The sequence below is a fragment of the Cygnus atratus genome, chromosome 7 (assembly GCF_013377495.2).
Source record: "Cygnus atratus isolate AKBS03 ecotype Queensland, Australia chromosome 7, CAtr_DNAZoo_HiC_assembly, whole genome shotgun sequence".
In the NCBI taxonomy this organism is placed as follows: Eukaryota; Metazoa; Chordata; class Aves; order Anseriformes; family Anatidae; genus Cygnus; species Cygnus atratus.
The window spans coordinates 29,198,790-29,211,607 of NC_066368.1; the positions used below are offsets into that span (position 1 = coordinate 29,198,790).

The following is a 12,818-nucleotide window of genomic DNA, read 5'->3' on the forward strand; positions in this document are numbered from 1 at the left end:
TTTTATAATTGTTTCTAGCATTTTTCTTTGTCTAAGTATTTACCTTTCTGATCAAGGCTGAGAAAAAATTAAATATAAATTAAGAGGTATGTTGGAAATTCATCTGACACTCACAAGATCAGTGACTTACTACTTTTTTTTTTTTTTTTTTTTTTAGAGCAGGGTCCCATAAAGTAGCATACTACTAGAATTATCATTAGCATCCTTCTGTCCCTACACTACATCTTCTCTTGGTTTTGTGGTTTTAGGTCTACTGCCTTTTGAGTTGGTAGGGAATGCCAAAGGTGGGGTTTTGAGGCAAGTGGTGAGCTGGGTGTCACCACTAAGAACAGGAAAAGCTTACAGTCAAATTAGTGTTGTTTTGCAATAATATAGAGAAGGTGTTGGGACCACAAAGGAATCTCAGTGCTGTTTGGCCATTTTTTTTGTCTGGAGATGCTGGAATTCAGGCACTTCTGTAAATTCTGCCCAAAGTCTGCATGAACTGGAACATAAGATGTTCTGTCTCAACATCAGGGAGCATTTCCTTGCTGCACAGGGCTGCCCAGAGAGGTGGTAGACTCCTCTTTAGGGATCTTCAAAAGCCACCTGGGCATGGTGCTGGGCACCCTGCTTTGGGAGGCCCTGAGCAGGGGTTTGGCTCAGATGGCCTCCAGAGGTCCCTGCCAACCCCAACTGCTCTGAGTCTGAGAAATTCAGGATTCCAAACCTAAAACAGCACCTGCACTTGTGAATGATGTAGGTTTCTTTGGTATATTGTTGGTAGGTGATGGATACATAGAACACTTGCAAACACAGTAGATTGAGGGTATAATTCTCTAAACTGTTCATATTTAGTTGTTTACAGCAGCCATAAAAGTACAGCATACACAGGGCAGGTAATATCTGTGTGCTGTGTAATATTATAATACTGTCCTGTATACAGTTCTGTTAGCACCAGTGACAGGGTTAGCATGCCTACTGCTTAAGTTGTCCTAAGAACCTGCCATAACACTTTGTTATTGTGCTTTGGAATTGGATACCGTGTTTTGTAATTTTAATTAGAACTATTTTTGTAATACTTTGTTGTTTCAACAGCCTGAGAAACAATTCAGCATTTTATATTTCATAAACATTTTCCCAATAATACAATTTCATTCTTAAAATAATAATAATAAAAATCAATGTATGTTTTTATTCATATAATTTGTGTTGAACTCAGCTCTTATGCTGTGTTCCTTTTTTTTCTTGGTGGTAGGATATAATTTGATGACATAGCAAATTTTCTTCAGTACCACTTGAAACTTTTGTATTTGGAAACTTTTGTGTTTGTATTCTGGAGCTTTAATGATGCAGCTCTAGAAGTGCAGCATGTAGAATACACATTTTCAATGAATTGACTACAAACTGTTAAAATATTATACCAGTTTCTGTAGACACCTAACCCCATGTACTTCTCCATACAGAAACAGATGAAAGCTGTTTTGTTGCTCACCTCAAGAATTGCAGTTCACATCTGTTTACTATGTACTTTGTGAGGAAATTTAGAGCTTCTGTATTAAAGCATTACAAATAAAGGTAACTTAATTCTAGCAGGTGATATGTAGCTTTTTATCACCAACAAGAAAGCTGCTGTATGCATGTTGATTATAAATCAGGTGCGTGCTTCATTTTTTCATGCCTTTTTTTTTTAAACCAGGGTATATTGCTTAACATTGTCGTGTTTCTGTGATTAATCTAAGACTTCATTGACCAATTCAGGTTCTTGGTATGGTGTGCAAAGTGTTAATGTTAGGAGGACAAATTTGCCTCAGAAAATTGCCTTGGAAGTTCTGTGACCCTCATGTGAAGAGTGACAAATTATTAAAAATGTCCTGGAATGATTATATTATTGTCCTTTATATATATATATATATATATATATATATATGTGTGTGTGTGTGTGTGTGTATGTATGTATGTATTTGTGCTGTGAGAGATTAGTGTGCAGCTTGGACTAGAGTGGAAATATTTCTTGTACCTTATTAGTTGTGTTTGCAAACAAAACTCAATTTTATGTGTGGTCATAATTTCGTTTGTTGCACATATATCTGAGTTTATGGATGAAATACCTGCCTTGATATAGCTATATATAATTTCAAGTAATTTTTCTTTAAGACAATATTTTTCTTGTAGAAAGTTGTTTTTATATCCAGACTGCACAGAAAAAAAAAGTCCATGCTATGCCATATTACTAATTATTTTACAACCCTATATAAGGGGGAATGATGGTTTGGAGAAGGAAAATAAAAATAAATAAATAAAAAAACACAACCAAGCCCAATAACAAAATATTAGGCTTGTTTTGTATTGTAGTTTGAGGTGATATAACATGCTGTAGAATACTATCTCATGATTTTATAATACAGGTATAATACAGCTAGCTGGAAGAGAATGGGAAAAAAATATCCAAAATGAAAGTATTGACAGATATGCTGCAGATTTAAGGTGCAAAATCGTGGGTGTTCGCCAGAGGTAGAAAATGACAGCTTTCCAGTGTAGCCTTCCAGCAAGGCTACATCTTCAAATGAAGGGCTGTGAAATGACAGCTTATCCTGTGCCATGGCAGTGAGATAAGGGATGTCAGATTGATCAGAAACTGAAAAACTTACGGGGCAAGAAGGTTTGCCTTCTTCCTTGCTCCCTACCCCTTTCCAAAAAGAAGAAACTGATAGTTTGGAGTCTCTTCAGGCTCCTGAGTGAGTTGCAAGGAAGATGGGTAAAGGCAACAAGATCAAAATATGTAATACAGTTTATCTTATGATGTTGCTATTCATTGTTAGATATCTAACGTGTATGTACGTGGATGCAGACACTTTTGATGTATACATTTTTAATCATACACAAATCCTAGTTACTATTCTTAATGGTATTTGAAGTGTAAGAGATGAAATGTGCTAAAGACTTCAAGTTTGAAGAACAAAGGTGTTCCATGCAAGTCTTGCTATAAATATTGTTCATACTGCATTACTTAAACACTACTGCTATCTTTTGTTTCTTGAAGATGGATTAAAAACAAGAGGGGGATGTGCTAATTGCAATTTAAATGATGAAAAGTTGCAGTTCTGTCATGGCAATTGCTAAATGTTTTGTCTTGGTCCTCTGACATCATTGTCCTTGTCTTTTTCTTGTCTCTGCTTTCCCATTATGCCATTGGCAAGGAGTTGAGAAGTTAGTCCATTACTTCTGTGATAAAGCGTGGTACAGTACAACTTCAGATTTCTTCCCATCTCCTCCTCATGCATTTTCACTGTTGTTTTTTTGCCCTGTGCATGATGCATGTCTATTGGAGATGTGCATGCAGTTCTGATTTCCCATTGCTTCGCTTCCTTCGTTCCTCAAAATACCACAGGGAGAAAATGTCTATATTTCATTCTGCAGAGTTATTGTATGGGGAATTGAGACAGGTATTCAGATTAGAGATGTAGAATAACCAAAGCAAAACTGAAGGGAATTTTACAGTAGGGATACTGCCATGACTATGACTGTCATGGCCACACTGATACAACTACTTTATCAGTATAACATATTTGTATCTTCATTGGCTTTTTGTTGGAAAACTATCTCACTGGTTCAATACTGAGTGTTAATGGTAAACTTCTTTGCAGATATGTTGTCATTTTTCTCTGGATGATGAGAGAAACAAAAGAATCTTAGCCTAATGCGGTAGGAACTGTAATTTAGTCTTCTTGATGCATCAGTATATCCAAGTCTTTAAAGCTCTTGCCGTTACAGAAAAGACTGGTCCCTTGTCTTGCAAAAAAGGAATGCGTGCACAAAGCATTTTGTTTAATGTACTTTCATTTTAGGGAGAATTAATTTTCCTCAGTTGCATGGTACTAGAAATGTTTTAGAGTTTAACATCAGATTTCAGGAGTATCACAAAGGAATGCAGGTGTTTTTGTCTCCCTGAATAGTTTACTTCTATTTTTGTCCAATAAACACTCTTAGAATGACAGTCTACACCAAGTCATGGTCTGTACCTCCCTGAAATATTATCTAAAGAGTATTTAGAGCAAGGCAGGTGACAAACTTCTTTAATACTTCCATGAAATAAAATATCCTTAGAAGGTGGAATGCTTCTTTCTATTCCCCCCTCCTTCTTATGGTGGATTTCACCAAGTGCTTATCCTTCTGCTGGTGCTTTCATTACTACCTAGTCATAACTTAAGACTCCCTGATAAAAAGAAAATTTTGGTATACGGCAAAGATGTAACCTGTGGATGAAGATAATGCAATCTTCAGTGTTGAATACCTTGTAAACATTTACTTGCATATTTTGGAAGTGTTTCTGCTTTCACTGTAATCTTGAATGGTAATGTGTAGTAATCTTGAATGGTAATGTGTAGCAAACTGGATGGATTTAGACTAAATAGAAACTCAGTATTAGGAAACAGTACAGTAGTTAAAATAACTTAGCGGAAGATGATACCATAGCTGTAGTGCCCTCCTCATAATTCTGTGCATGTAGCTGTTTTCTACTTTTGAATTGCGAACTTTATGAAAATTATGCTGCTTAGACCCTTTTAGGTTACGAAGGATAACGAGGAAAGTACATAATTGGCTATTTTTCTATGTAAAGCATTAAATGCAGCATTGTCAAAATGGAAAAGCTCAAAAATCACCTGCGCTTTTATCAAAACTTGAAATATCATTATAGAAACCTTGTTTCTTTGGTGTATTTCATTTTTCTGTTAACTTCCTGTAGAAGTTTAATTTTTTCTATAACTTAATTTTTTTCATTTTGCTGATTAGTATAACCAGCATTATTTGATATAAAGTTAGGATTTATAGAGTCAGATAAAATAATTATCTGTATTTTTTTTAAGTCTGGTGTTTAGAAACCCTTCCTAGGTGAGGGGAAAAAGTTTTATTTGACAATTATTTTTATACATTTGGATTTGACACAATACTGCTTGCTATAAATTTACTAATTTTTGCCTTCATTAGGATTAGAAAACCTGAGTTATTTAAGTATTTATACAGTAATCAGGTATGTATTGCTTTGGTTTCTGCTCTCATTTTTAGGAGTTCTGTTTTTGCAAGTATGGTCTCAAAACAATGAATCATTATGGCTAACGTTTGTCTGTCAGCTCCTAAGATGGAAGGATAATGATTTCTGTAAACCATTACATGAACACTGAAATTACAAAAATGTCAGGATTCTTTTTTTTAAGCTGTAACTCTTAAAATATAGAACTACTTCTTGTGTTTATTGCTTCCCTTCTGTAGGATTGTTTGCTTAAGAAGGATAGTTCTTCAGTTGACAGCACTCACAAAAATAAGGTAGTTTTGGCTAAGTAAGGAAAAATGCATTACTTCTGGAGTATTGTTTTGATATTCATCTGGCACTTTTTAAAAATCTTTTTCGTTCTTTCCAAAACAATTTGTATTCAGACTGCTCAACATGTTTGCACTTACTTGTCTATCACTTGCTGATATCACTGGTCCAACTTAGATGTTGCCTTTGCTTACAGGTAGAACTGGTTATACTAAGTGGAAAACTTAAATCTGAATGAGTAAATCTGAATGAGATTGGTATTTCTCTCATTACTATTAAACTTTTCTCTTGATGATGAACTTTGAGGATTTGGTTTTCTGCAGTAATCCTGATGGGTGAAAGATGAAAATCTAAAAAATATTGAGATACTTTCTCTTCCTAGAAATGACTTTGGCATGCACAATTATTATTACATTCTCTGCTAATTCTAATAGCTAAAAAGACTATAGTTGGCTTTCCCATTTACAAGTTGAGGATAATTCAAGACAGTGACTGAAGTGACATGATCCCTAAAGACAAACATTACTGATTTTTCACAGACTGTATTTCACTAGTAAACATGTTATAAATCTGTCTACTATGTCCATACGATCTATCACTTAGTAAGGATTCAAGTAGTTTCAGAAAACTTTAGGGATAAGACTAGCTTGTTGTAGTTGAGTGTCTTTCCTTTATAAGGAAAATCAAAAAATAATTCAAACATGAAACTTGCTAAAAAGTATAGTTTGAAGTTTAATAGGTTTGGGGGTTTGCCATGCATTACTGATTTTTTTAAAAAATTATTCTTCCAAGATCTGTGTACAAGTTTAAGGTCCAAGATGTGTTTGTACACACGTTAATCTTTTAGGTCTTTTTAGGGGGAAGAGCAAAGAAAATGTAGAAATGACCCAGAAGAGGTTTTGGCAATTCTCATCTGATTTTAGAATGTCTCTTCTGGCAAAATGTAAAGGCTTCATCAAGTTATCTTTATCTCCTTGGTTATTAGAGTGGTAGTATATGATCTCTAGCTTCACATGTACTTTGTACTGTTTTGTTGAAGATGATTTCTTTATCAGTCCATTTGAATTCACTTCAAGATAAAATGGTTGCCTACATCTGTTCAGTGACCTAATTACAGCATACCTGTATCCAATTTTCTGACCTTGGTTAGGTGAGGAAAATGCACCATAAATTCATGTGGTCCATTAAACTCCTTTCCTGCCTGTACAGTGTGTAGCACTGATGAAAGTTTTGGGACAGCTAACTTGTGTGTGCACTGAATAGAAATTAAAAGACAGATTCAGTCTGTTAGCTGTTGCATTTGTTTTAGAACTTGAGTCAGAATTTGATCAGTATTCGTGTCGTTCTTAGGGTGTACTGCAGACTAGGGCAAAGCCATCAACCAAGCCTTCTTCATTTTCTTACTTTAAGCTAATACATTTTTTCTGGTCTTTATGTTGCTGTGTATTTCAGTGATGGTTTGACTTTTCACTTAAGTTACAAGTCATGTTTGTACATGTCCCATGAACCACCCTGTTTTATCAAGTTGAAGTTTTGATTTTAAAAAAGATATACAGCTGTTATCAAGCATCCAATCAGCATACTTTGGTTTCAGAATGTTGTCTGGAGTTTTCTGTGCCTAATGTGTTATTGCATTCTTCTCTCTTGAACAGCCTCAAGTACTACAGCCTTCCAGCAGCCTTCCCAGTACCACAGACCTCGCCCAGGGAAAACTAGTAAAAATGCCACATATCGAGGCCCACAGTGAATATTCTAAATATGGTGTGCATGAAAATGGCAATCATGAGAATCAAAATGCTGCAAATGTGTCTCTTATAAATAGCCTGAATGATGTAAACACTTCAATGAACATACAATTACACATAAAAGATGAGAGTACATCGTATTTAGAAAATGTGAAAAATAAAAATACTGAAGACCCTGGAGAGGTGGCTAGTAATAAGGAAGGGACGTTACCATCTCGTTATTGTTTTCAGACCTCTGCACGAGATGATGCTAGAGAGGTGCAGACTGAGTTAGCTGTGAAAGGTCAACCCTCATTCACATACCAGGCTTCTCAGCCAAAGACTTTAAGAATTGCAAAGCCCCCAAATGCTTTAGTGCCTCCTACAGCGGCCGTACTCGCACGATCTGCAAATCATTCCGCTGCTTCCAAGGAACCTGAGCTTCTACCATCAAGTAGTTCGACTCAGCTACAGCCAACATCTGGTCCGGATGACCTAAAGGGTAAACAGAGTCAGAAAGTGTCCAAACTTCGCCCACCAACTATGTCCTTTGTTAAATCTAAGCAAACGAGCAGCCCGAAATCCACGCCAGTGTCTCAAGAGCATCAAAACACCTGTTTGAAGACTAACATCCCAAAGCCACCAGTACAGAGAAAGGAAAATGTGCAAACACCGAATACCGTTTTGCATTCTGGGGACAGTTTGCCCTCTAATCGGTATTCCCGCCTCCCTAAACCAAAGACACATTGAGAACATACCTACATCTCATTGAATGATATCATATGTTAAATTACTTCCTGTATATCGACTGCCATTGAGGTTGCTTTATCTACAGCCTACAAATCCTGAGTGAATAGCAAAAAGAGCATCTTCCTTTAGTGTTTGCATATGCCATTCTGTTATGTTCTGAAGATGATGTTATGAGCAGTGCAGCAGTTCCTGAATGTTAAATTAAATTGTAATTCTGTATTAACGATTGTATTGCACAGTGATCTTAATCAAGTACTGAAGTCCAGTGACCATGAATACCAGAGTGCTGCACTGTGTATCCAGGAAGGCAGAAATCATTTCTTACCTCTGTTAACTTGATTAATTAGCTAATGAAATTACTATTCGGTTTAACTTCTTGGTTCTGAGTACTCGTTAGGCTGGAGTGGTAGAAAATTAGACTTACTAGTGGATGTTTTATTGGCCATAATTCTGACTCTGTATTCCAGAGGCCTATGCAAAAATCCTTGTATTTATCGTTATCTCAAGACTGACATATTTAATGTTATTTAATCTGACGGGTTGGGTGGTTTGTGTTGTTTTGTTTTGCTGTAATATGAAGTTGCTCTGTTCTTTATTTATCTCATTTTCACTCTTCACAGACAGTAAGCAGATTTCACAGGGTGAAACGGATCTTCTCTCTTAAACATCATCATTTATTAAGATATTGTGGTATGTTTTTATTGTGTTCAATAGACACGTTACTGGGTAGATTGTTGAAATGCAGTGCTAGGGATACTTGTGCAAAACCTTATACAGGCTCTTATGAATTGGTAAGTAAGGAGCCTCTGGGAATAAGGGGTCCATAACACCTATGTTGAGGTTGCACAACATGCATTTTAATTAATATATTTTAACTCTTATTGTACTACTTGTATTTATTGATTTCTGTTTAATATTGAAAGACTCTGAAGTACCTGACTTGAAATGTTTGCACAAACTTTGCCATATGGGTAAGGATTTGAAGCTATTTTACATAATAAAACTTGTATTAAAAAAGCAACTATTTTTAAATAATGATAATAATGAATTAACCCCACTTACTTGCTTTGAGCAGTCCTATTATGTCCTAATCCAGAGCTGGTACTCTAAGAGTTTTTCAGAGATGTGTATTTTGTTTTGGGAGTTTTTTGTAAATTTTTTTGTAATTTCTGAAGAAATGCATGATAACTGGGAAGCAGCATTTTGGGGAAATAAAACAACAACAACAACAGACATTCTTCTGCTCTCTAGGAGAAGTGTTTTTTTTTTCCTGAAAGTGGTCTGGAAAGTACCCATTGTGGTGCAACTATGGGACCGTAATACATGAGCTGTGAGTTGAATATATGCATATCCATTGAAGAGTTCTGAAAACCTAATGTTATGTCTCATCTCCTATTCTTCCCTTCTTTCCCATCACTGAATCTTAGATGTTACTGCTATTTTTTTCTACTCTTGAATTGATTTTTAAAGTGAGCAGCTGAAGGCTGTTACAATTTTTTCACTCAAAATCTGTTCCTGTACAGCATATAATGACAAAAAAATGAAATATAGTAATAGTTTGTTCTAGTCTTTGCCTACAGGACATTGACATATTACAGTATTTTCTTTGAGAAAATAAAGCATATGGGTATAGACATTTCATGAATATTTTCCATAATCAGTTTCTCTACTATAAGCCCTTTGACTAGGGATATCCTGATGGATACCTTAGTCAAATGGGTGAAGGATAAAATCATATGACTTGAATTTCTCAGTACTTAATGTCTAAGAAAGGTTTGGATTTGTCATGCTGTCAATTCTTTTAACTGACAATGAAGTAGAAAAATGAGAAGCTCAGGGGGAAAGGGTAGGGGAGGGTTTCTATTTCAGAACTGCTGATAAGAATCTGAAATAAGAGACCTGTGGGACTTTCTGTTAATTGAGGGGGCTGGGGTGAAGAGAATGTAACCAGGAAGTAACAAGAGGAATGTTAACTGTTGTATTTATTTTGACTTTATATTAACTGTAAGTCAAGACTGATGTTACATATACTCTCCAGAAAATTTACCTTTTCTTGCAAAGCATTGAAATAGATGGCCTTCAATGTAAACACATGCTTTTGATAACAAAATAAAAATCTTTTTTTTTTTTAAATATTCCCCAAAATTAGCTTCTGGCAGCTAACTGTGTTTCTCAAGAGTTCAAAAACTGCAGAGGGAACGATCAGATTCCTGATTCGTTTTCTGGTCCATATAGACTTCCATGGAAGGTTGTTTTCTTTCAAGTTTACTTTCCTTTAAGAGAATTGATTTTATTTTTAGTTGTACATGATTTTGTTTAAAAAGATTATTTTCACTTAATGCTATTGACAGATATTTCACCATGAGTTCTGTTGCTTCTTACTCTGAAACTGTCACCAGTCTGATTTAGTAGTGTTAAAATTTTTAAGGTTTACAATCAAAAGTATAGATATCCATCGATCTGCACCTTTACTGAAAATTAAGGAATGAAGCGAAGAGATGATCAGTGTTTTCATAAAACAGAAGATGGTTCATATTTTTTTCAGAAGAACAAAAATATACTGTTTTCCCTGTTAAAGGAGCATAACTAGATTATATTCTTTGATGTGAATATATTGCATTTCCCCATTTTGTTCTGACAGATTAGTAAGATTGAGCTGGAGAAATCAGGATTTGATAACGGATGAGACGGATACTAGTCTGAATTGTTCGTATTCAGCTGCTGATCTCGCATATCTTTAAAGACAACTGCATATTTTGGCTCTTCTGATTTATCCAGGGAAAGCTCTGTTGCATGTATAGTAAGTCCAGAGTACGAGCAAAGCCTGTCAGCAGATGGGCAACTGGGAAGAGTAGCAGTGAAGTTTGAAGCCTTGCTTCAGTGAAGGATGGGTTGGGAGGAAATGGGTAAGAGGGTGTTGTGTAGAGCTTGTCAAATGGGATTAAGTAAGTATTTTCAGGTAATTTATCTACTTTATGGAAGTTGCAGATGTATTATCAGTATGTGTGCAGATTATCCTCAATGCATAAATCAAAGGATTTGATATCTTTCAATTTTTGTTTTTAGATTTCTAAAACTGGTTTATTGCAATTTTTGATGTCTTACTCTTTTGTGCAATATTCACAAAAGTATTAAACTACTGTTCAGTATGTGTGTACAGAGGCAATTACATGTTTTAACAAGTGAATAAACACAAGAAAAAAACAGAATTGCACTTTAAATGAGCTTTATTGCTTGGAGTTGTGCCTAAAATAATCTAGATGCCTCCTGCTGTGTGGCTTTTGTTTGAAATTTCCCTGCTAGTGTTGCTGTTTCCAAGATATCTTCACATCACCTTCACATCATTGCTATGCACTCTAGCATGTTTAAAAATACTCATGTAGTGTACTGAATTTTTGTTGTGCAATAACTTTAATTTTACTGTGGAATTTCACTCTGCTGCAGCCAGATCATTACCTTCCCTGAAGCTAGTGCTTCATGTTGCCAGTCAAGGCCAATAGCAAAACTTTCCTAGGAGTAGCATAGCCCTTAAATCATAATGGTCTCAGCATATATTTTTGAAAAAGTGCAAATAAAAAAATAATCACAAAGGCCCTGAAAATCCAAAACCACAATGAATTTTTCATATAGTTCTGGAAAAAAGTGGTCTCCTTAGTCTCTGCTATGAGGTTAGAAGTTAGACATAGCAACTAGACTGCATTATAGGTCAGTAAAATTTATTTCGACCTTGATCTAAAATTTCATCCTCGATCTAAAATTTCATCCTTGATCTAAATGCTTATTTGCTGTAACAATGCTAGAAAACTGAATACCGTCTGCGTGATTTGGTTTGTTTGCATGTCACAACCATACGCACATTTGAACTGTCATACTTGGGTAGGTTGCATGTTGGGGGGGGGGAGGGGGGAAGTGTTTCTGTTTTTGCACAGCACATAATCCTCTTAATGTGGACATTTTCTTGCCATTCAAATGGAATTCTGTTCTTGAATTGGGCTTCCATAGCTATTCCTTATCTTGTTATAGTGGCTTTTTTCTGAGCAGAGTGGATTTAATACGGTTCTGGTGGTAGGCCTCAGTATAGTCATCTTCCAACTATGCTATCGAGGAAATTCAGTCACTGTTGTGGTAAAGCTGCTCACTGTCTATTTAACTGTAAAAGCACCACAATAAAAACAATATAATGCCAGTGTCAGTGAAATCTTAAATTCAGTACTAGCTAAAACAAGAGGTACCCTTACTATATCTGCTTTGTTGATTTTGTTTTTTTAAACCCAGACCAGAGTAAATACTGTATATTGGAATTTGCTTGTAAAGTTGATTTAAAACCTGTATGTAAAAATTATTTCCTCAATGTTGCTCTAGTGAATAAAAATAAAAGTCATAATTCTAATCAGTAGCTATTTCTCCTGACTGTTCACTTTATGTATTTTTTTTTAACTGCAGAATTATAGCACTGTAGAGAGAGGGGTTGAGGGAGGGGGTCGGAGAGATTGTTCTTAAGCTTACAGTTTTATGTTTTCCCATAGAATTGTTTTTTTTCCAGCAGAGTTGCAGGTTTTTTTCCTCTGACTTTAAGTATGAGAGCATTCAAAAACAAAAAGACTTAGAAAAGCTAAACATCTTAACCTATTGTTTCCAGATGAACAAGGACTGATGTGGTTAGTTTTTACAGGTATGTTATTTCAATTCTAATGCACAGTTGAGGAAAGCAGATGGTTATTCCATAGTTTTCTTGTGTTGACTAGTTAAAATTATTATTACGAGATTAATTTGAGCAAGTTGCTTGATGTAGGAGTCTAAACACAGTGCATACATACATATAAACATTGGGTTCCTGGTTGTATATCGGTATTTTGCCCACAGTCTGAATGGTTTATTATCCTTGCAAGAAAGGGACATTTGTTTCACTAATTCAATCTGAGATGTTTCAGTAGATGGAAATCAAAGTTTGAAATTTCAGTCAAAATTTTGGGATTGGTAAAGGGAGAAACGTGAAGTTAGAAGAAAAAACTTTTTAAAAGTGCTGCAGACAGATGCTTGTAATC

General features: G+C 35.4%; 1 protein-coding gene across 18 annotated transcripts in view; it reads left to right on the top strand.

Moving 5' to 3' along the window:
• Positions 1-12,169, top strand: part of CCSER2 (coiled-coil serine rich protein 2) — a 152,480-nt gene extending 140,311 nt beyond the window's left edge. For 17 of the 18 annotated variants that reach the window (XM_035540037.2, XM_035539983.2, XM_035539993.2 and 14 more), the window contains one exon: positions 6,952-12,169. In XM_035540037.2, coding sequence (XP_035395930.1) covers positions 6,952-7,046 — 95 coding nt within the window. In that variant the 3' untranslated portion in view covers positions 7,047-12,169. Of the gene's footprint in view, positions 1-1,445; positions 1,861-6,951 lie in introns of those variants that run through there. The other variant, XM_050711994.1, reaches the window with a different exon arrangement.
• The last annotated feature ends 649 nt before the right edge of the window (positions 12,170-12,818 follow it).